At 43.5% G+C, this 24,992-nt stretch overlaps 2 protein-coding genes across 2 annotated transcripts in view; one reads left to right on the top strand and one right to left on the bottom strand.

The window, feature by feature from the left end:
• Positions 1–4,067, top strand: part of ADRM1 (ADRM1 26S proteasome ubiquitin receptor) — a 30,111-nt gene extending 26,044 nt beyond the window's left edge. The window contains exons 9-10 of the mRNA XM_068261856.1: positions 2,429–2,531; positions 3,862–4,067. Coding sequence (XP_068117957.1) covers positions 2,429–2,531; positions 3,862–3,962 — 204 coding nt within the window. The 3' untranslated portion in view covers positions 3,963–4,067. The remainder of the gene's footprint in view (positions 1–2,428; positions 2,532–3,861) is intronic.
• A 1,185-nt stretch (positions 4,068–5,252) lies between these two features.
• Positions 5,253–24,992, bottom strand: part of LAMA5 (laminin subunit alpha 5) — a 332,936-nt gene continuing 313,196 nt past the window's right edge. The window contains exons 77-80 of the mRNA XM_068264501.1: positions 19,641–19,771; positions 18,577–18,670; positions 14,606–14,725; positions 5,253–8,183 (exon numbers count right to left, since the gene is read on the bottom strand). Coding sequence (XP_068120602.1) covers positions 8,041–8,183; positions 14,606–14,725; positions 18,577–18,670; positions 19,641–19,771 — 488 coding nt within the window. The 3' untranslated portion in view covers positions 5,253–8,040. The remainder of the gene's footprint in view (positions 8,184–14,605; positions 14,726–18,576; positions 18,671–19,640; positions 19,772–24,992) is intronic.

Genomic DNA, 24,992 nt, shown 5'->3' with positions numbered 1-24,992 from the left:
AGGACTGCCAAGCAACTGGTATTGTGTAAAAGGAAACATCCATATCCCTCTCAGTTAAGGTTTGATGCAGCAGACCGTATCAGAGAGAGAGAGAGAGAGACAGACAGACCTCATTGGGCTGCATTTGGCCCGCGGGCCTTAGTTTGAGGACCACTGACATAGATAATTTAAAAAGTTACTGCTGTATCAAAATGACACAGCTAAAGTGTCAATGTCAGGAACTTTACGGTGTAAAAACCGTGGAACGCGAACCTGTACCGTATTTTTCGGACCATAAGACGCACCTGGGTTTAGAGGAAAAAAAACAGGAAACAAATACTAAATTTGGTGCGTCCATGGTACAGAGGCGTCTTGCGGAGCTTCTCCCCTCAAACTGGTCTGCTATATTATTTAGTCCCCTTGGTGTATCTAATATGCCAGAAACCAGTCTCTCTATCTATCTATCTCTCTCTCTCTCTTTCTTCTCTTCTCTATCTATCTATCTATCTATCTATCTATCTATATATATATATATATATTATATCAGCATGTCAGTGCATGATGGGCAGCAGATCTCTAGGCTGTGGTATGTTGGCTAGTATGTGGTGGTGGAACTGGTAAGCCTGCTGCAGGAGGCCAAGGAGGTCCACACTGTACTTGTGGACTGGTGGTGCCATTTCAGTCTGAAGGCAACATGTTACAGTAAATTGACCTGAACTCTTGCACAGGACAGAAGGAAAACTGAGGTATTTAGACAGTTCAGGATGTCCAATTTCCCCTCATTTGTGTCTAATCACACGTTGTAATCTGATCTCCCCCCAAGGTCAGCAGACTGCCATGGCAGATAAGCTCATTTGAAAGCACAGGATGTTAACAATATGTCTGCTTCCATGAAAGCAGGAAGTACAAACAGTGCAAAGTTAATGCAGGATTTGTATCAGCTAGAACAAAGAAATGTAAATCTGTAAAGGCTGTTGTGCATCTTTTAGAGCAGAGAGGAAGTTCTGAGTTCAGGTCAGCTTGAGACAACAGTGCTGTTTAGCGCTGAGCTCAGATGTTGTGGTGGTGCACGTGGAGACAAGGAGAGAGGAAGCGGGGAGATTACGCTGCTCAAACGCTGCGGGCAGAGTGCAGAGGATTCATGGCAACAGGCTGAGTGATCCAGAGCCGACTCAGCTGAAGAGTGTGTTACTTTGCAGGGAGACTGGATCATAACGTCAACCTCTCGTTCTCTCTCTGGCTGGTCACAAGTATCAGAGGGCTGTTTGAAGCAGTCGAGGGCTTCAGGTCACTCACCCCTGTCACGTTACTCGCCTGCTTTGTCAGGTCATGCTTAGGTAATAAAGCCTCCTACAGTGCCGCTTCAGACTAAGCACGATGTGCTGATAATAGCCAGAGTGGTTTATTGAAAAGCTGGGCACTCGGGACCCTCCCCATGCTACATTTGGACCATAAGACGCAGTTACTTTTTCTCCCCACTTTTGGGAGAGAAAAAGTGCGTCTTATGGTCCGAAAAATACGGTAGTTATTTTCACATGCAGTATATAGGGAGGGGGAGGAGCAAGTGCAGGCAGAATGTAGCTCCACCCCTCCTGCTGTCTCCTCTGCCACAACAATTACAATTTAGTGTAGACAGCCAGGGCGAGAGGGAGAGACACAGAGACCTATTGTGTGTATGTATATGTTTGGTGTCTCTCCCTCTCTGTGCCTGTTGTGTATATTTCTCGCTCTACAGAGTCCCCTTCTGCATAGACTAGTAAATAATAAAGCAGACCGCTCAGAATGCTTCACTTTACATTGCAGTCTGTAGTAGCACTTCACTACCCTGGCGTTCTATTAAATGCGCCAGGGTGGCGGCGCAGCAGTATTTTTTTTTTTTACCTCCCTATAAGGGAGATCGTAATACAGTGTGCACTGGTGATTGACATTACTTACCTATGGAAGGCTGCTCTTCTGCCCATATTTGTCATCCTCCCCGGGGAGAATTGCATCGGCAGCATTTTAAAGCTCCCAGTGTTGTCACCTGCTTCCGTCTGCCGCAATGCATGGTGGGAGCTGTAGTTATTCTATGCAAGTAAAACTCCTGGCTGGGGGATGCGTTCACATTAGCGGACTACATCTCCCAGCATGCATTGCCGCAGTCGGGAGCGCAGGACACCATCTCCTTTGCACATACAGTATAAATGAAAACCTATAAAGTGAGAGTTGTCCAGTCACTATTTACCCATAGAAGCTGCTACAGGGAATTGACTTCCATACAATAGATATTTTCAGTAAGAGCCGATGATGATGGGTGAAGGGGGGACATTTCACAAGTGGCAGTATCTGGAGAGTTGCTACAGGTCAGAAGTACTGGGTGGGGGTGCATGTGATGTGTGCAAAGCCCTGTGTGTTCCTGGAGAATGGAGGGCTGGTGTTTCCTATGACTAATGATATTCTCTGTCTCCAGGCCCTCAGCATGTTCAGTGCTGCTCTTGCTTCCTGTCAGTTGGGTCCATTGATGAGTCAGTTTGGACTGCCAGCGGAGGCGGTGGATGCAGCCAATAAAGGAGGTGAGTGGCTCTGGTTACATGCATCCCTCCATGCCCCGCATTCATGCTATAGCCGTATTATTCACACATGGTGACATGCTTGTGAATAATTAGTACTGGGTTTATAATCTGGGGTTCTACTGGCTGGGGCTGAGTTTTTAGCAGTACTGGGTTTATAATCTGGGGTTATGCCTGCTGGGGCTGAGTTATTACAGTACCGGGTTTATAAACTGGGGGTATGCCTGCTGGGGCTGAGTTATTACAGTACTGGGTTTATAATCTGGGGGCATGCCTGCTGGGGCTGAGTTATTACAGTACTGGGTTTATAATCTGGGGGTATGCCTGCTGGGGCTGAGTTATTACAGTACTGGGTTTATAATCTGGGGGTATGCCTGCTGGGGCTGAGTTATTACAGTACTGGGTTTATAATCTGGGGGTATGCCTGCTGGGGCTGAGTTATTACAGTACCGGCTTTATAATCTGGGCTAATAACGGCTGAGGCTGAAGAGACAGGAATATGCAGGTGTATCCCGATGTGGGATATGGAGGCTGAACTTTAATGCCTTTTAAACACTGCAAGTTGCCTGGCAGTCCTGCTGATCCTCGGCCTTCATTGTAGCCTCGTACACAAGTCTGACCTAAGTTTGATGCAGTGGCCGATAATCACTGTCTCAGGTGTGTGTGTATGGCACCTGAAGGATCTACTCTAAATCTAATCTAGATTTCCCACCCTCCTGCCGATCCCATTGTTTGAGCCCCCCACATGGCAACACAGCGCGTTATCAGCTACATAGCTGACGTGTGCAACAGGGCTCAGCCCAAGGGGATCAGATCCTGATCCCCGACAGGTGACATAAGTTGTGAATGTGTGCGAGTCTAAAAGCCGCATCTACACGCGTAGATGCGGCCGCCATGTTCTTTATCAGCGGCTCGATTGATAAGATCCGACAGGACGGATCTCCCCACCGCCGATTCCCTGCACGCTCCCCGCGAGGGGACAATGGCAGGGAATCGAGCGGAAGATAAACGGCGCCTGTGGGGACGAGCGGGGAATCGAATGCGGCGCACGCGCAGGGACGCGGAAGAGGCGATCCGGCGGCTAATTGAGCCGCCGGATCGCAGCCTTATCTACCCGTGTAGATGAGGCTTTAGACATAGACCCTGAACAAGTATGCAGATCAGATGTTTCTGATTAGCTGCATGCTTGTTACACGTGTGTGGTTGCAGTTCAGACACTACCAATCTGCAGAACAGCCAGGCAACTGGGATTGTTTAAAAGGAAATATGGCAGCCCTGCACACACAGTGAGACTTTACCTTACAGCTGTTTTTCCTGTTTGTTTTGGTTGCAGATATTGAAGCATTTGCCAAGGCCATGCAGAATACTTCCTCTCAGAAAGAGCGAGACTCTAAAGAGAAGAAGGAGGAGGAGGAAGATATGAGTCTAGATTAGGCCGCGGATCTGTCCCCGTGTCACAGAATGGCACCCTACGCTTTAGCCTGGCTCCCTATCCTTCCTGTATGTCCTTCTATGTTTAATAAACCTTTCTAAAGCGCACACACTGTCATCTCTCAGGTGTGGTCTGTTCTCAGTCCAGTAATGGCGTCTCTGATCCGGCAGTGATTATAAAGCACTCTATCCTGTGCGCCGTCTCCAGAGGCTCACCAACAAAAGAGACCACATGACCGAGAAAATAGCTTTTATTTTACAGAGACAGACTATACCATTCATTTACAGATCTCCTTCAGGAAACTAAAATCGGGTTGTTCCATAGAAATAAAGATTCTAGTGTTACCTGTGGACAGAACAGGAAGTGTGAAAGGCAGCCATTTTGTCAGGTGGTGACACCATCTTTTATGTTAGGGCTTATCCATTATGTCATGGCTGCCATCACCTAATAAGATGGCTGCCTCCGCCGGAGATTCTTGCCTCTAAAATACATTGATCAAGTGTTAGTGTGTGTGCTGCGTGTACATTAAATATTTATACACATGCATGTAAGAATACACGGACATGTAAGTGCAGAGGTGAAAAATCAGTGGCTGAAGTAGGCTATAAATACATTTATATTTTATTAAAATTATCCACGCAGGACTACCACAGGAAGAACATGGGGGGGGGGGGGGGGAAACAACACAATAAATATCTCCACAGGACGTCTTCTACTTCGAAACTATTATATCCCTAAAATGTACACCATAGGCATTTGAAAGGGAATTTTGGAGGATTCCAGTGTAGGGCCTGACTCGCCAGTTAGCAACCAGTCACATTCCAGCTGTAAGAATAACAATACGTGCTTTTATACAACACAATGTGAATTGCAGAGCTCCTCGCTGCCTCTTTGGTAGAAATGAAGGGATTGTTGGAAAGGACTCTCACTAAAAACAGGTGGAATGAGATGATATGGGGGGGGGGGGGGGGGGGGAGCTGAACTCCCCATCAGAAAAAAATCTTTGCAAGATGCTGCACACACAGATGCTGTACAGACACAAAAGATCAGTATCTGCAAAAGATCTGTTCCTGCCAAAGATCCATTCCTGCAAATTGCATTCATAGTCTATGAGATCTGCAGATCCTCATACACACCTTGTTTAACTGACATTCATCTGCAGATCTGAAAATCCATCCTGGTGGATCTGATCTGCAGATGAATGCAATTTGCAGGAACGTATCTTTTGCAGGAACAGATCTTTTGCAGATACTGATCTTTTGTGTCTGTACAGCATCTGTGTGTGCAGCATCTTGCAAAGATTTCTGTCTGATGGGGAGTTCAGCTCCCATAGAAAAGACTGTAGGTATGGCTCTCATACTACATGGAAGGGGGTAAAATTGGTCTGTGATCTTTCATTTTCAAAAGACTATGGTCTGATGTGTGTATGAGCCTTCAGTGTCTGCCAGAGGTTTTCCTGAAACAAGCATCCCCTGTGTTTGATTGGGGCCTGGGCTGGAGTGAAGGTGAGTCTGAAATAGATTAAAGTTGCATCTCTGTGCAGATAGTTACAAAGCACTTCTAAGGTATGGGGTGGGCAGTTTACCTAAACCCTGGCCTGGAAATGTGAAGACCTTGCTAATATTATCTACATTGTGCTGGATCCAGAGAACTCCATGAATGGGAATACTGTGAATCTCAGGGAGATGTCACCTTTATGGGGAGTCCCAGTGATGCACTTTCTGCCCAGTAGAGTATGCCTCTAGCTGAGGGGCGGGCCTATCATATGACCCTGTTGCTGCACTGTGGCGCAGGGTCATATGAAGCCTCATTTGTGCTGTGTGCTGCATCAAGTGTAAAACCTGCCTCAAACATGGCTTGTATTATGTTTTACTAAAAACTACAGTTCCCCCAACTCTCCTCCTGAGCCCTATGTATGCCGACTTCCAGCGCATAGCCCCACTGCCATGGCAATCTCTGAGATACTACAGGTCTCTGTAAGGGGGGTGGGGCTGTGTGCTGCAAGTGGGCTTGGAGGGTGAGTTCAGAGGGGAAAAAAGTAAAGGCATCATAACTTTTTAGGGGCACACGATACATGCCATGTTTATTTTAGGTCCCATTCACACTTGGGCGTTTTTTTTTGCCCGCTATTCAGTCTTCGATTGGCCATCAGCAAAGCACTGCTGCACAAGTAATCTATGGCGTTAATAACTCACTACACAAAAGTGGTGCATGTTTCCTGGTGATTGTGTTGCAATTTATTCACTAGAATGAGTATTGCAAAATGTAAACACATTTGCATTACTTTTTAGAGATTGTGTATTCCCAGCATAAGGCCCCGTTTACACTTGCAGTTTTTTGGGCCCGATCGATTTCCATTCACTTCATATCGATCAGAAAAAAGATCAAAATCAGATTGGACCTGTTGAAAATTATCTATTGAGCTTTTCTACCCCCAAAAACACTCATGATGTATTCCCAGCATTTGGCTTTATAGTCTCTACAGTTTTGCTAGAGGAGTGATTGAAGCACATGTAAAAGGACAACTGTAGTGAGAGGCTGCCATATTTATTTCCTTTTAAGCAATTCCAGTTGCCTGGCTGTCCTGCTAAATAAACCTCTGCCTCTAATACTTTTAGCCATAGCCCCTGAATAAGCATGCAGCAGATCAGATGTTCCTGACATTGTCAGATCTGACAAGATTAGCTGCATGCTTGTTTCTGGTGTGATTCAGACACTACTGCAGCCAAATAGGTCAGCTGGGTTGCCAGGCAACTGGTATTGTTTGATGTGAAGGCAGCCATATTTATTTTCTTAAAAGCCTTATCTACACTGGATATTATCTAATAGATCCGATCTGATGAAAAATTGTACCACCAGTCCAATCGGATTGCATTAGATTTTGCAAGAGATGTTGGGTACTTGTCAAAGCAAAATCTATCGCAAATTTGATCTGAAACAATTTGGATATCTACACACGATGAAATTTCTTATTTGATCTATCTAATAGATCTGTCTGTCTGTTAAATTGAACCTGTGGTGAAAGTAAAGCCTCATCTACACGGTACAATTTTCCATCAATGTCCTCACTAGTGTTGCTGTTTGGGTCTGACTTCAGCAGTACATGTGCTGCAACTAGCACAGTCTGCATTCAATTTCACAGCACACCAATTCTGGCTAGTTGTGGTTTCACTGCTGGATCATGTGCTGTTTGGGTTCTGGTGCAGCTGAAACCTAATTATGGTCTTATATTACCAAATGTGTCCTTGCTCCAGAGATCTCACTAACTCTGCAAGACAACAGGGAGGGGAACTGAAAACGGAGTGTGAAGAGCTAATCAACTGGAACCTACAGACCTAACAGTGGTTCTGACCCTTTCCAACACTTAAAATGTATTGTGTTTTGACTAGTTTCCCTTTGGAGACCTGTTTTTTTTATAATATTTGAACAAAACATGATGGCCTAATCTAACATTCACAGATCTAAATGTATTAATTCCCATAGTGGTCTAGTAACTTTAGCTGGGTCACCTAATATTCTGATATAATAGGTGTATTGGAAATCGTGCCCTGCTAGGAATTGCTACACAATTTTCTGTGACTGTAGGGGCCCCTTTTCACTACATGCGATTTCACTTCATGTGCTAATGATGTGACAGATGCAGAAACTGGCCTGGATTATGTATGTGAATTTTACTGCAAGTTGGGGTTACAAATGTGAGTTTGGTGAAGTTGGCCATACAGCAGCAGATTATAGACCACTAGCTGCAGGCTTGGGTCTGAAATGTTTACATTGTGTCATCTTGGGTGCCAGACTGGGCAATTCATGCACATTGCTGTTAATCTTATACACCAACATGCTTCTGGGAAACAGCACTGAATTTGGTGATGTCATGGTGGGTGATTGGCTGAGTTGTTGAATGTGAGGCAAAGCTGGGCATCAGCTGGTTATACATAAATATGTAAAAAACGCCCATGATTCTGATATAGAGGGAAGGATAGAAGATGATCTGTCTCCTCCCGAGCTACTGGCACAGTGTACTGGTGTCTGTCCTCAGACAGTAGCTGTCACATTAGTGTCCTTCCTCTACCAGCTCGCAGGTTAGAGCACTGGACAGATGTTTACTCCAGCAGATCCTGAGAAAGCTCCGGCGTTTGAGATGTTAATTGGTCGTCTGTTGATGCTGAGGTTCCGCATGCAGCCGTAGTACGGAGACAAGAGAACATCGCTGCCGAGAAGACTTGCTGCAATACAAAGAAGAAATTCAGAGGGGGAAAAACACTCTGTGCACTATTGCTTTAATAACTCTTTATATGCAGACACTGCCTATTTACTGACTTATCCAATAAATAAAGAGCACTGACTATCATTCAGCAATCAATAGAACAGAATAGTGTACAAATATCTCTAATTTCTACTTCCAGATTTAAAATTAATCTAATGCAATGCAAAAACTAACATTCAGATTGTTAATAGAGAAGATAAATGATATGCAAATATTTCTGAGTTTATGCAAATTGTATGCAAATATTAGCATAAATATAATACATTTGCATAAACTTGGTAATATTTGCATATCATTGATCATTCCTAACATCAGTCGTGCGTGGATTTGCAAGATTATTAAACCACAGAAGAAAAAACAAACATCAGTCGTGCAAGGATTTGTAGTCATTTGCACTTTTTTCTCTTTATTTTTGAAATTTTCCAAAAACCCCAAGATTTAGCAAAAAATCAAAAACATCAGTCGTGCGAGGATTTGCACTTTTTTGCACTAATTTGTACTTTTTTGCACTAATTTGCACTTTTTTCTCTTTATTTTTGAAATTTTCCAAAAACCCCAAGATTTAGCAAAAAAATCAAAAACATCAGTCGTGCGAGGATTTGCACTTTTTTGCACTAATTTGTAGTCATTTGCACTTTTTTTCTCTTTATTTTTGAAATTTTCCAAAAACCCCAAGATTTAGCAAAAAATCAAAAACATCAGTCGTGCGAGGATTTGCACTTTTTTGCACTAATTTGTACTTTTTTGCACTAATTTGTACTTTTTTGCACTAATTTGCACTTTTTTCTCTTTATTTTTGAAATTTTCCAAAAACCCCAAGATTAAGCAAAAAAATCAAAAACATCAGTCGTGCGAGGATTTGCACTTTTTTTGCACTAATTTCTACTTTTTTGCACTAATTTGCACTTTTTGCACTAATTTGCACTTTTTTCTCTTTATTTTTGAAATTTTCCAAAAACCCCAAGATTTAGCAAAAAATCAAAAACATCAGTCGTGCGAGGATTTGCACTTTTTTTTGCACTAATTTGTACTTTTTTGCACTAATTTGCACTTTTTTGCACTAATTTGCACTTTTTTCTCTTTATTTTTGAAATTTTCCAAAAACCCCAAGATTAAGCAAAAAAATCAAAAACATCAGTCGTGCAAGGATTTGCACTAATTTGTAGTCATTTGCACTTTTTTTCTCTTTATTTTTGAAATTTTCCAAAAACCCCAAGATTTAGCAAAAAATCAAAAACATCAGTCGTGCGAGGATTTGCACTTTTTTGCACTAATTTGTACTTTTTTGCACTAATTTGTACTTTTTTGCACTAATTTGCACTTTTTTCTCTTTATTTTTGAAATTTTCCAAAAACCCCAAGATTTAGCAAAAAATCAAAAACATCAGTCGTGCGAAGATTTGCACTTTTTTGCACTAATTTGTACTTTTTTGCACTAATTTGCACTTTTTTCTCGATATTTTTGAAATTTTCCAAAAACCCCAAGATTAAGCAAAAAATCAAAAACATCAGTCGTGCGAGGATTTGCACTTTTTTGCACTAATTTGTACTTTTTTGCACTAATTTGCACTTTTTTGCACTAATTTGCACTTTTTTCTCTTTATTTTTGAAATTTTCCAAAAACACCAAGATTAAGCAAAAAAATCAAAAACATCAGTCGTGCGAGGATTTGCACTTTTTTTGCACTAATTTGTACTTTTTTGCACTAATTTGCACTTTTTTGCACTAATTTGCACTTTTTTCTCTTTATTTTTGAAATTTTCCAAAAACCCCAAGATTTAGCAAAAAATCAAAAACATCAGTCGTGCGAGGATTTGCACTTTTTTGCACTAATTTGTACTTTTTTGCACTAATTTGCACTTTTTTGCACTAATTTGCACTTTTTTCTCTTTATTTTTGAAATTTTCCAAAAACCCCAAGATTAAGCAAAAAAATCAAAAACATCAGTCGTGCCAGGATTTGCACTTTTTTGCACTAATTTGCACTTTTTTGCACTAATTTGCACTTTTTTCTCTTTATTTTTGAAATTTTCCAAAAACCCCAAGATTAAGAAAAAAAATCAAAAACATCAGTCGTGCGAGGATTTGCACTTTTTTGCACTAATTTGTACTTTTTTGCACTAATTTGCACTAATTTGCACTTTTTTCTCTTTATTTTTGAAATTTTCCAAAAACCCCAAGATTTAGCAAAAAATCAAAAACATCAGTCGTGCGAGGATTTGCACTTTTTTGCACTAATTTGTACTAATTTGCACTTTTTTGCACTAATTTGCACTTTTTTCTCTTTATTTTTGAAATTTTCCAAAAAACCCAAGATTAAGCAAAAAATCAAAAACATCAGTCGTGCGAGGATTTGCACTTTTTTGCACTAATTTGTACTTTTTTGCACTAATTTGCACTTTTTTCTCTTTATTTTTGAAATTTTCCAAAAACCCCAAGATTAAGCAAAAAATCAAAAACATCAGTCGTGCGAGGATTTGCACTAATTTGTACTTTTTTGCACTAATTTGCACTTTTTTCTCTTTATTTTTGAAATTTTCCAAAACCCCAAGATTAAGCAAAAAAATTCAAAAACATCAGTCGTGCGAGGATTTGCACTTTTTTGCACTAATTTGTACTTTTTTGCACTAATTTGCACTTTTTTCTCTTTATTTTTGAAAATTTCCAAAAACCCCAAGATTCAGTAAAAAATAAAAAACATCAGTCGTGCGAGGATTTGAACTTTTTTGCACTAATTTGCACATTTTCTCTTTATTTTTGAAATTCTCCCAAAACCCAAAGATTAAGCAAAAAATCAAAAACATCAGTCGTGCGAGGATTTGCACTTTTTTGCACTAATTTGTACTTTTTTTGCACTAATTTGCACATTTTTCTCTTTATTTTTGAAATTTTCCAAAAACCCCAAGATTTAGCAAAAAATCAAAACCATCAGTCGTGCAAGTATTTGGTCTTTAATACATTTTGAGATTTTGCAAAACCATCAAATTTGGTGAAAAAAAAACACTTTTCCACTTATGTGTACTTTGCAATGTGCAAGTCGCTATATAGTGTAATGGTTAAGGGGCTATGCCTCTGACATAGGAGACTTGGGTTCAAATCTTGGCTCTTCTTAATTTTCCCTATTCAGTAAGGAGTTCTGGGGTGAGTGGTTGCTTTGAGTCTGAAAGGAGAAAAGCACTGAAAAAAATAATGGAATCATTATTTGTACTTTTTTCTCTTAATTTTTGAGATTTCCTTAAAATCTCAAAGGTAGGTAGTAAGTTAGTAAGTAATGTGCAATGTCTGGATAGTGTACCAGTTAAGGGCTCTGCCTCTGACACAGGGGACCTGGGTTCAAACCTCAGCTCTTCCTACTTTAGTAAGACAGCACATATTCAATAAGTAGTTTTTTTTGGGGGGGGGGGGGGGGAAGTCTCCATAAGGCCTGGAACCCACTGCAAAACACTACCGCTAATCGCAAGCATTAGCATTTTGTATGAGCGGTTTGTCAGCAGTTTCATGAGCGTTTTAGGAAGTGATTTTACAAAGTGTATCAATTTGCCAGCGGTTGTGTAGCAATTAGCATTTTAAAGTTTGATTGGTCCTTTCAATTAATTTTAATTTTGTTACAGTGTGTGGTAAGGTTAAAACGCTCGCAAAATCGCTCCATGCAGGTTTTAATGAGCGATTAACCTCTTGCCGACCGCATCACGCCGGTAGGCGTGGCCGCGGCGGCAGCCCCAGGACCGCCTAACGCCAATTGGCGTAAAGTCCTGGGGCTCTGTTTTGAATGAGATCGCGCGCACGCTGCGCGCGCATCTCATTCTCGGAGGGCGGAGCTCCGCCCCCTCTTCAGTCTCCGAGCGGCTATTGCCGCTCGGGAGACTGATAGACGGCGTGATCGCCGTCTATTTACCCGTACAGCGCTGCGATCGGCAGCAGCGCTGTACTGGGGACAGCCATGTGACACGGCTGTCCCCCTGGGACACTGGAGAGCGATCGGCTCTCATAGGCAGAAGCCTATGACAGCCGATCGCCACAATTGGCTGGCTGTGGGGAAGGAGGGAGGGAGGGAGGGAATAGATTTAAAAGAACACGCTTTTTTTAATAAAAAAAGAAACAAAAATATTTGTAAACAAAAAAAAAAACAATCTGGGGGCGATCAGACCCCACCAACAGAGAGCTCTGTTGGTGGGGAGAAAAGGGGGGGGAAATCACGTGTGTGCTGTGTTGTGCAGATCTGCAGCTTAGCCTTAAAGCTGCAGTGGCACATTTTGCTTAAAATGGCCTGGTCACTAGGGGGGTTTAGCACTGCAGTCCTCAAGAGGTTAAGCCAGCGTTTATATACTTTACATTGAAGCGCTAACGCTCCCAAAATGCTGCATGTCCTGCGTTTGCGATTTGAGGTATCGCAAACGCTCCAGTGGAAGTTTCTCCATCCATTAACATTAGCTGAGCGTTTTGAATCGCTCCAGAAATGCTCACAAAACCGCTCTTGTGGGTTCCAGCCCTAACACAGCTACTGCATACTGAATGCGCTGTCGTGGCTGCCTCACAAGCTCTTTAAGTTTTTGAACTTTTCCTAAAGCCTCAAACTTGGGGAAAACAATACATTAGAGGCTAACCATTATCTTCCACAAATGCTAACTCTCAGGGCCCTTTTCCACCAGCAATCGCTAACGTTCACGCTGGGCCCTCCTTTCCACAGACTGTTGAACTGTGTGCTCAGCATGCTGTTACCAGGAAGCAACGAGCAGTTTCCAGGCAGCAGTGAGCAGTTGTGAGAGTTTGAGAGGCACTGCCTATCAACAGTTCGTGGAAAAAAGTCCTTAGACTTAGCAAAGCAAATAACTGGCATCACCTGACAGTACTGAACCCCCCAGAGCAGTTGCCATAGCGGTCACATTCTTCCCTCCACTGAGGCAACATCCCCTCAGCATAGAAACAACCTGCACTGTACCCTTCAGACAGTAAAGACAGTGTAACTATGAGTAATGAATGCACACACTCCATAATTGACTTTTATTTCACTTATTTGCCATTCGCAGCAGAAAAGAGGAAAGTTTGATAGTTCAGCAGAAGTCAGAAAACAGCATCTCTTTATTATTGTGGATGTAAATAGAGAATCAGAAAATGAGGGGAAAAAACAGACAAGTACAGAGACAAAAATACAGCATATCAGTGTGACCAATGCCTATTGTTGATTGAAAGAAGGGTACAGATAGCCACACCACCTGCACTCTCCTCAATTACAATGTGATCAATCAATTTATCAATCACAACGTGGTCCTGCAGGCCAGCCCTCCACAGCAATTAGGCACACAGGAAGTTACTGCTGGTCAGGAGGTGAGGGGTCTGTTCTCCACATCACCAGATCTACTCTGAGGGCTCTTTCACATCTGACAAGGCGTGCAGAAGCCGTTCTCCTGCATGTAGCCTGCGGCGTGTCGTCGGGATGCTGCGGTGCGAAGCTATTAATTCACCCGAAGGGGAACCGCCGTCTCCCGATGATTAAAAGCTCCCGGGTGCGTTGAACCGCAACGTAACGCAGCGTCGGGTGTGCAAAGTAAAAGGAAAGTCTATCTTTCACATGGTATCTGCTCCTACTGGTCACAGATACACCTAGAACTTCAACGGGTATTCGGAATTGCGTTTGATCCGAAACCTGAACAGCTTCTGCTGGGATGTCTGGCTGAAAATGCACTGTCCAGCCATAAAATGCAGGCCTACAGGTCCCTTGTAGCATATGCTAGAAAAATGATCATACTCCGATGGAAACAACCCTTACCTCCCACCAAAAAGGACTGGTCCTCATATGTCCACAAGGATCTAGCCATCATCAAACCTATCTATCTTAAAAGAAAGTGCCCTAAAAAATTTAGGAAGATGTGGTCTTGCTGGATCTCACACTATAAGCTCAAATTTGACGATTGAGTTCATATGACATCACGTTTTACTGGAGTCTCGCGGGGAGATGCACTCGAGTCAGAACCTACTTCTTGTGATACAACTGCTTGTTATCCTATGTTATGATGTTTTTCATCGAAATTTTAGGCCACATAGAAAGATATCATGCTATTTCCTATGCAATTTGGCGGAATGGAGAGTAACTATGTCAACAGTTATAATTGTTTTTGGTGCCACCACTGTCGGCAGGCACACCTGTTTTTTGTTTTCTATGAAAAATTTTCAATAAAAAATATACTTTCAAAAAAAAGGAAAGTCTATCTATGGACTTTCATTTTACCTTGGATAACGCAAAGTTTCGACTTTGTGTCAAAATGCAGGAAACGGGCTCTAGTGTGAAAGAGTCCATAGCGGCTTCTGTGATACACTATTGGCCGTAATTCAGCTGTGTATGTTCACTTCTGCTGCAATAAACACAACCAGCTTACAATACCAACCTGGCACGCTGCCCACATAAAGGGTCCCCTGACTCCTGACATGGGAGGACGGACTGACACCCACTAAGTGGCTACCTTCTGAGTCCACATCCAGCTGGAGGACATTGCTTCCCTTTGTCACTGCGGAGGAGAGAAGAGGACAAATTTACATCAGAGGCAGAACTTGGCTGCTCCAAAAACAAGAGATATCGGTGGAGACAATGGCTTCAATTCATCAAAGGCTGTTCGATAACAAAAAGCAAGTCGTTACAACACCGCATTCTGTATTTTAGACTTGTGTGTGCTAATTCATCAATATTTTCACATGTGTGGTAGATGTTTGGTAAGTTACCGAAGTGTCACTGTGTTGTTCTGCGGCTTGCTCTGAATCTGCTCTTAATCTGCCCCATTAGTCTTAACCCTCCTGGCGGTACGCAGTTTCAGTGGCTGCGTCCGTGGGAGGGATTTTTTTTATAGTAAAACGTGTTTTTTATTTGTTAGCTAGCACTACGCTAACTATGTGCCCCAAGCCCCCCGGAACCTCTCTGAACCCCCCCCCCCCCCTCCCGATCGCCACTTCACCCGTCGCTATGGCGACGATCGGACATGACGTCATCGACATCCTGCACAGTCCCAATCCTCCCTATAGCGAAAACTGGAGCTGATTGGGAGGCTGCGCCATCGCAGGATCCCTGGGGGGTACGTATAACGGCGGCAATCGGTGGGGACCGGAGAGACTTGGGCCACATGGTTAGCTAGCGAAGTGCTAGCTTAACAAAATACAACAATTTTTATATATATAAAAAAAACAACTTCCCGTGCCATGTGATCCCCTGCGGCGGCTAGCCAGAGCGTAGGTCGGGGTTTACCGCCAGGGAGGTTAAAGCAGGATTGTCGCCATAATACACTCAGACCAGTTGCTGTTGAAATTTTTAAGGGATAAAGATGCTAATCCTGCATTCAAAGCTTTCAAAACTTTTTCTGCTGTTATGGTTTGGAGTTATCACATACTTAAAGAGACACTGAAGCGAGACTAAATGTCGCTTCAGGTCTTATATATAGCAGGGGCACGTGTGCCCCTGCTAAAACGCCGCTATCCCGCGGCTTAACGGGGGTCCCTTCACCCCCAACCCACCCCCCGCAAATGTTGGTCGGAAAATGGTCGCTGGAGATATCCTTCCTGGAGGCAGGGCTAACGGCTGCAGCCCTGCCTCCCAGCGCTTCTATCAGACGCGCATCGCCGCCTCCCCCCCGCCCCTCTCAGTGAAGGAAGACTGAGAGGGGCGGGGGAGAGGCGGAGATACGCATCTGACAGACGCGCATGGGGCAGGGCTGCGGCGGTTAGCCCTGCCCCAACCAGGAAGCGCTCCCCCGCTGCACGGAGGGGGTTTGGGGGGACAGGGACCCCCGTTAAGCCGCGCTATAGCGGCGTTTTAGCAGGGGCACGCATGCCCCTGCTAGCTATGAGGTCTGAAGCGAGATCTATTCTCGCTTCAGACTCTCTTTAAAGAGCACTGGCCCTTTAATAGTCAGTGCCAAACAGTTGCATGCTGGGGGTTCATTTTATCTATAATATATTCTTCCTCTTCCATTTATTTCCCTGCCTAGCTGCCTATCTGAAACACGATCCTCTACTCACTTTTTTTCTTTTCTCCTCCAATCACTGAGGCACCTCAGCCTTGCAAGCCCCCCCCCCCCCCCCTCCCCATTGTCACTCTAACCTCTACGTCAGGGCAGCTCCCTGCCTCCTCTGGTGTTCGGCATCACCACGAACGCCTGTACCACGTGACTCGGTGTGTTGTGATGCTACATGCGACAGTGTCACGTGGAACAGGTGCTCACGGAGATGGCAGGCACTGCAGGAGGCCAGGTGGGGGTCTGTCGGTTGTCGCAATTGTGAATGCCAGTTCTATTGTGCACCCAATTCAGCTCCCACGACCGAGATGCCATTCCTGATCGATCAGGAGATCAATCAAAAGATCTGTCGGATGGCCATGTTGTGCACCAAATCTTTTTCGATTGAATAAAATGATTGAATTGGAAGGCCGATCAGCTGGCAATATCGAGCAATGTATGAGCACTCTAATCTTTTTAGGGCTGTCTCCTTTGTTTTTGCCTCACGTGTCCTGGAGGAAATAAGGCCAAACAAAGTGCTGTAATCCTGATGTAGTGTTTTGCAGAGATATACTGACCTGCGATGGTGTGCCACTGGCCGTCACACAGTGGCTTGCAAAAGTATTCAGCCCAATTGAAGTTTTCCACATTTTTTCACATTACTGCCACAAACATGAATCAATTTTATTGGAATTCCACATGAAAGACCAACACAAAGCGGTGTACACATGAGAAGTGGAACGAAAATCATACATGATTCCAAACATTTTTTACAAATAAAGAACTGCAAAGTGGGGTGTGCATAATTATTCAGCCCCCTTTGGTCTGAATGCAGTCAGTTGCCCAAAGACGATGATGAGTGATGAGTGCTAATGACTAAATAGAGTGCACCTGTGTGTAATCTAATGTCAGTACAAATACAGCTCCTCTGTGACGGCCTCAAAGGTTGTCTAAGAGAATACTGGGAGCAACAACACCATAAAGTTCAAAGAACACACCACACAGGTCAGGGATAAAGTTATTGAGAAATTTAAAGCAGGCTTAGGCTACAAAAAGATTTCCAAAGCCTTGAACATCCCACAGAGCACTGTTCAAGCGATCATTCAGAAATGGAAGGAGTATGGCACAACTGTAAACCTACCAATACAAGGCTGCTCACCTAAACTCACAGGCCAAACAAGGAGAGCGCTGATCAGAAATGCAGTCAAGAGGCCCATGGTGACTCTGGACGAGCTGCAGAGATCTACAGCTCAGGTGGGGGAATCTGTCCATAGGACAACTATTAGTCATGCACTGCACAAAGTTGGCCTTTATGGAAGAGTGGCAAGAAGAAAGCCATTGTTAAGAGAAAACCATAAGAAGTCCTGTTTGCAGTTTGCCACAAGCCATGTGGGGGACACAGCAAACATTTGGAAGAAGGTGATCTGGTCAGATGAGACCAAAATGGAACTTTTTGGCCAAAATGCAAAACGCTATGTGTGGCGGAAAACTAACACTGCACATCACTCTGAACACCTCATCCCCACTGTGAAATATGGTGGTGGCAGCATCATGCACAGGGGGTGCTTTTCTTCAGTAGGGACAGGGAAGCTGGTCAGAGTTGATGGGAAGATGGATGGAGCCAAATACAGAGCAAACTTGCAAGAAAACCTCTTGGAGTCTGCAAAAGACTTGAGACTGGGGCGGAGGTTCACCTTCCAGCAGGACAACGACCCTAAACATAAAGCCAGGGCAACAATGGAATGGTTTAAAACAAAACATATCCATGTGTTAGAATGGCCCAGTCAAAGTCCAGATCTAAATCCAATCGAGAATCTGTGGCAAGATCTGAAAACTGCTGTTCACAAACGCTGTCCATCTAATCTGACTGAGCTGGAGCTGATTTGCAAAGAAGAATGGGCAAGGATTTCAGTCTCTAGATGTGCAAAGCTGGTAGAGACATACCCTAAAAGACTGGCAGGTGTAATTGCAGCAAAAGGTGGTTCTACAAAGTATTGACTCAGGGGGCTGAATAATTACGCACACCCCACTTTGCAGTTATTTATTTGTAAAAAATGTTTGGAATCGTGTATGATTTTCGTTCCACTTCTCACGTGTACACCACTTTGTATTGGTCTTTCACGTGGAATTCCAATAAAATTGATTCATGTTTGTGGTAGTAATGTGACAAAATGCAAAAAAAATCAAGGGGGCCAAATACTTTTGCAAGCCACTGTATATCTTATTGCTATAATGCTCATTAGAACTCCTCAGCATTGCTCCTGTGAATGGATTCCTTTGGGCTGGCTGTAGATGGCATGCGAGCCCCGTAATGGGGATGATTTATGGTGGATCATTGCCCTTCCTTGTACAGTAGTGTTTTGCAGAGATATACTGACCTGCGATGGTGTGCCACTGGCCGTCACACAGCGACTGCTGCAGGTTCACCTCTGTGGAGTGTTTCCCTCGCCCATCACTCAGCTCTACAGTCACCTGCAGCCAAACACATGATAATAACAACATAAGAAGATCATACAGAAGAGACTGTGGAGTGCTTCCATCACTGACAGGCCACCAGAAAACAGCCTTCTTAAAGAGAGCCCGAGGTGGGCTCATAAAGTTAAAAACAAATACTACCTGATCTGGGGGCTGAGCGGATCGGGTAGCCGCAAAAACCGCCGCTCCTGTGGGCTGCACTGGCCCACTTTCACTTTCATGAACTCTTGGTCACGATGCTGGAAGGAGAGAGATCTCTCTCTCAGCATGCAGGGAGGTGGGCGAGAGAGATACCCAATGACAGCTCTGGAAAGCCTGTAGGAACAGGGAATCCCTCTTCTCTATTTACCCTCCGAAATAGCGACAAATATTGTCGCTAATTTCAGGGGGCTCTAGCGTGGCGGTGGAGGGACACAGAGGCGTGTCATGAGGCAGAGAACATGCCTCTGTGTCCCATATGTCCCCCAGGAAACGCCTTAGGTTCTCTTTAAAACAGAAGGTATTTACAGCGGCATTGCTAAAAAGCTTTGGGCCCCCAGGGAAAATGTTACTTTTGCCACATAACCCCCGTCACACTCGCACAGCGTGTATAGGCCTAATGGAAGAGCGGCAGATTCGCAAGACAGATGGGCACTGTGACACAGGACAGGTAATGCACACACGGTGCATACATTTATACACTGGGGTAACCGCGCCAGGGTTTTGCCGTTTTCGTTGCCCGTCCCAGTATCGCTCACATTTACCGCCGATCACCCGACTGACCACGACGGCCCGACATCTTGCAGCATGTCTAATCGACATGCTCAACCCGAAATTGGTTGCATCGCTGATCGGGAGTGCACTTGGTGGCACAGATTTTAATCCAATTCGATAATAATTATCAAATCGGATGGTTGATTGGCCGCCAAGTCGCTAGATGTATGGGCACCTTAAATTAGCTGATGATAAGAGAACAGTGATTGGTTACCTTCTTATTAGCCGCAGACACCTGGATAGAGAGGTCATTCTCTGACTGTAGGTGGAATATGAGGCCTGAGGGGTTCATAGGACGGACCTCTAGCTTCAGCTCCAGGTCTTGCCTCATGTCAGCCAGGTCTCCTGAGATACAGAGAGGAGGAGATGGAGGAATAGTGAGACAGCCTTACATGAGGGGCATTTACTGACAGGAGAGCTAGCGATATCCCTCTGACCTCCAGAGAGCTTGTTCCATATAAATGGGGCATTGTGGCCCTGTCCCTAAAGCCTGGTGATGTCACTCCTATCTGCATTATTGACTTTAATAAAATATGGAGTAACATCAGAAGACCAACATCAGCCTCCACCACTGTGACTCCTGTAGCTGTGACTAAGCCCCTACTGCTCTCTTCTGGATATGGAAGGAATCCGGGTGAGCAGTGTCATCTTAAAGAAGTTCTCCAGGTGACAGGTGCCTGTCTGTCCTTAAAGGGAACCTTAAGTGAGAGGTATGTGGAGGCTGCCATTTATTTCCATTTAAACAATACCAGTTGCCTGGCAGGCCTGCTGGTCTATTTGGCTGCAGACAGTAATGTCTAAATCACACCAGAAACCAGCATGCAGCTAATAGTCACATCTGACAATAATTACAATAATGTCAGAAACCCCTGATCTGCTGCATGCTTGATCAGGGTCAATGGCTAAAAGTATTAGCGGCAGAGGATCAGCAGGGCTGTCAGGCAACTGGTATTGCTTAACCACTTAAGGACCGCAGTCTTTTCACCCCTTAAGGACCAGAGCCTTTTTTCCATTCAGACCACTGCAGCTTTATTGGTTTATTGCTCAGTCATACAAGCTACCATCTAAATGAATTTTACCTCCTTTTCTTGTCACTAATACAGCTTTCTTTTGGTGTTATTTGATTGCTGCTGCGATTTTTACTTTTTATTATATTCATCAAAAAAGACATGAATTTTGGCAAAAAACTGATTTTTTTAACTTTCTGTGCTGACATTTTTCAAATAAAGTAAAATTTCTGTATACATGCAGCGCGAAAAATGTGGACAAACATGTTTTTGATTAAAAAAAAACCATTCAGTGTATATTTATTGGTTTGGGTAAAAGTTATAGCGTTTACAAACTATGGTGCAAAAATTGAATTTTCCCATTTTGAAGCATCTCTCTCATTTCTGAGCACCTGTCAGGTTTCATGAGGTGCTAGAATTCCAGGATAGTATAAATACCCCCCAAATGACCCCATTTTGGAAAGAAGACACCCCAAAGTATTCACTAAGAGGCATGGTGAGTTCATAGAAGATTTTATCTTTTGTCACAAGTTAGCGGAAAATGACACTTTGTGACAAAAAAAATAAATAAAAAAAAGTTTCCATTTCTGCTAACTGGTGACAAAAAAAAATGAAATCTGCCATGGACTCACCATGCACCTCTCTGAATACCTTGAAGTGTCTAGTTTCCAAAATGGGGTCATTTGTGGGGTGTGTTTACTGTCCTGGCATTTTGGGGGGTGCTAAATTGTAAGCACCCCTGTAAAGCCTAAAGGTGCTCATAGGACTTTGAGCCCCTTAGCGCACCTAGGCTGCAAAAGAAATGTCACACATGTGGTATCGCCTTACTCAGGAGAAATAGTATAATGTGTTTTGGGGTGTATTTTTACACATACCCATGATGGGTGGGAGAAATATCTCTGTAAATGAGATTTCTTTTGATTTTTTTACACACAATTGTCCATTTACAGAGATATTTTTCCCACCCAGCATGGGTATGTGTAAAAATACACCCCAAAACACATTACACTACTTCTCCTGAGTATGGCGATACCACATGTGTGACACTTTTTTGCACCCTAACTGCGCTAAGGGGCCCAAAGTCCTATGAGTACCTTTAGGATTTCACAGGTCATTTTGAAGCATTTATTTTCTAGACTACTCCTCACGGTTAAGGGCCCCTAAAATGCCAGGACAGTATAGGAACCCTACAAGTGACCACATTTTAGAAAGAAGACACCCCAAGGTATTCCGTTAGTAGTATGGGGAGTTCATAGAAGATTTCTTTTTTTTTTCACAAGTTAGCGGAAATTGATTTTTATTGTTTTTTTCACAAAGTGTCATTTTCCACTAACTTGTGACAAAAAATAAAATCTTTTATGAATTCCCCATACACCTAATTGAATACCTTGGGGTGTCTTCTTTCTAAAATGGGGTCACTTGTGGGGTTCCTATAATGCCCTGGCATTTTAGGGGCCCTAAACCGTGAGGAGTAGTCTAGAAACCAAATGCCTCAAAATGACCTGTGAAATTCTAAAGGTACTCATAGGACGTTGGGCCTCTTAGCGCACCTAGGTTGCAAAAAAGTGTCACACATGTGGTATCGCCGTACTCAGGAGAAGTAGTATAATGTGTTTTGGGGTGTATTTTTACACATACCCATGCTGGGTGGGAGAAATCTCTCTGTAAATTAAAATGTTTTGATTTTTTTACACACAGTTGTCCCTTTACAGAGATATTTCTCCCACCCAGCATGGGTATGTGTAAAAATACACCCCAAAACACATTATACTACTTCTCCTGAGTATGGCGATATCACATGTGTGACACTTTTTTGCAGCCTAGGTGCGCTAAGGGGCCCAACGTCCTATTCACAGGTCATTTTGAGGCATTTGGTTTCTAGACTACTCCTCACGGTTTAGGGCCCCTAAAATGCCAGGGCAGTATAGAAACCCCACAAGTGACCCCATTTTAGAAAGAAGACACCCCAAGGTATTCCGTTAGGTGTATGGTGAGTTCATAGAAGATTTTATTTTTTGTCACAAGTTAGTGGAAAATGACACTTTGTGAAAAAAAAACAATACAAATCAATTTCCGCTAACTTTTGACAAAAAATAAAATCTTCTATGAACTCGTCATACATCTAACGGAATACCTTGGGGTGTCTTCTTTCTAAAATGGGTTCACTTGTGGGGTTCCTATACTGCCCTGGCATTTTAGGGGCCCAAAACCACGAGGAGTAGTCTGGAAACCTAATGCCTCAAAATGACTGTTCAGGGGTATAAGCATCTGCAAATTTTGATGACAGGTGGTCTATGAGGGGCCGAATTTTGTGGAACCGGTCATAAGCAGGGTGGCTTCTTAGATGACAGGTTGTATTGGCACTGAAGTGCAGGAATGTTCTCAAATCGTGACCTGGACATGGCAATTAAGTCGTACCAGCAGTAATCAGAAAAAAAATTTCTGTCACTGTGGTGGGGCGGGTGAGGGTTTGGCCGGGTAATCAGAAGCCCGCAGGGGGCATATTAGGGCCTGATCTGATGGGTAGCAGTGACAGGGGATGACGGGGTGGTTGATAGGTGATCAGTAGGTGATTACAGAGGAGAATATATGCAAGCAATGCACTGGCGAGTTGATCAGAGGAGGTCTGGGGGGCTAATTGAGGGTGTGGGCGGGTGATTGGGTGCCCGCAAGGGGCAGATTAGTGTCTGATCTGATGGGTAGCAGTGACAGTTGGTGACGGTGATGATTAGAGGGGAGAACAGATGTAAACAATGCACTTTCGGAGGTGATCTGAGGGTGGGTCTGCACGCAATCTGAGGGTGTGGGTGGGTGATCAGGTGCCCACAAAAGGCAGGTTAGGGTCTGATCTGATGGGTGGCAGTGACAGGTGGTGACAGGGGGTGATTGATGGGTGATTGACAGGTGATCAGTGGGTGATTATAGGGAAGAATAGATGTATACAGTACACAGGGGGGAGGGTCTAGGGAGGATCTGAGGGTGTGGGGGGGGGGTGTTCAGGAGCCCCCAGGGGGCAGTTTAGGACCTAATCTAAAAAATAGCGTTGAGATAGTGACAGGGAGTGATTAATTTGTGATTGGGTGCAAAGAGGTGTCTGAGGGGTGGGCAGGGGGGGGTCTGATGGGTGCAGTGGGCGATCAGGGGGCAGGATCAGTGTGCTTGGGTACTTACTAGGAGGGCTGCAACCTGCCCTGGTGGTTCCTCAATCACTGGGACCACCAGGGCAGGAGGCAGCCTGTATAATACGCTTTGTATACATTACAAAGCGTATTATCCGCTTTACATGCGGCAGATCGGGGGTTAACAACCCGCCGCCGCTGCTAATTGGCTGGAGGGTTGACGTCGCGGGCGGGCACATCCAGCGTGCGATCCCCGGCCAGCTAGCCCGCAACGAGCCGCCGCCGATCGGCGTATTGCGGTCGTTGCGGGCTCCACTTTGCCGCCGCGTAGGGGCGGTCAGCAAGTGGTTAAAATCACAATCCAGTAAAATATATATAGATCTATATATATATATATATATATATATATATATATATATATATATATATATATATATATATATATATATATATATATATATATATATATATATATAGATAGATCTATATATATAGATCTATATATATATATATAGATCTATATATATATATAGATCTATATATATATATAGATCTATATATATATATATAGATCTATATATATATATAGATCTATATATATATATATATAGATCTATATATATATATATAGATCTATATATATATATAGATCTATATATATATATAGATCTATATATATATATATAGATCTATATATATATATATATATATATATATAGATCTATATATATATATATATATATATATATATATATAGATCTATATATATATATATATATATATATATATATAGATCTATATATATATATATATATATATATATATATATATATATATATATATATATATATATATATATATATATATATATATATATATATATATATAGGTGGTTGGGGGGAGATCTGGATATAAAAAACATTTTTTTTTACACTAAAATCGCACAGCCTGTCACGGCTGCAGGCTGTGCGTCTCTCCCTGTCACACAAGATCCACAGTGACAGGGAGAGGGAGGCGGAGAGGGAGGCGGAACGGCAACTATGTTGCCTTTCGGAGGGTGATCGCTGTGATTGGCTCACAGCGATCACACGGCAGGGAGCCAATCAGTGACGGCTCCTGCCGATACCCGGAAGCCTTAGCTGTCATAAGACAGCTAAGTGCAGCCGGTTCGGTGCGCGCGATCGCGGCGGGGAGCGGCGGCGCCGGTGATAGAGATCTACGCCCTGCCAGCCAGGAGCCCATCAAAACAGGGCGTAGATCTCTATCACCTCGGTCCTTAAGTGGTTAAAAGGAAATAAATAAGGCAGCCTCCATATATCTCTCTCTTCAGTTGTCCATTAACCACTTGCCAACCGCCCACTACCAATAGGCGGCGGCAAAGTGGCACCCCCAGGACCGCGTAACGCCGATCGGCAGGGGCGGCGGCACCTGGGGGACTGA

Source organism: Hyperolius riggenbachi, chromosome 12 (assembly GCF_040937935.1).
Source record: "Hyperolius riggenbachi isolate aHypRig1 chromosome 12, aHypRig1.pri, whole genome shotgun sequence".
NCBI lineage: Eukaryota > Metazoa > Chordata > Amphibia > Anura > Hyperoliidae > Hyperolius > Hyperolius riggenbachi.
The sequence above is the reverse complement of the archived record's forward strand: the minus strand, read 5'-3'. Positions and strand labels throughout refer to the sequence as shown.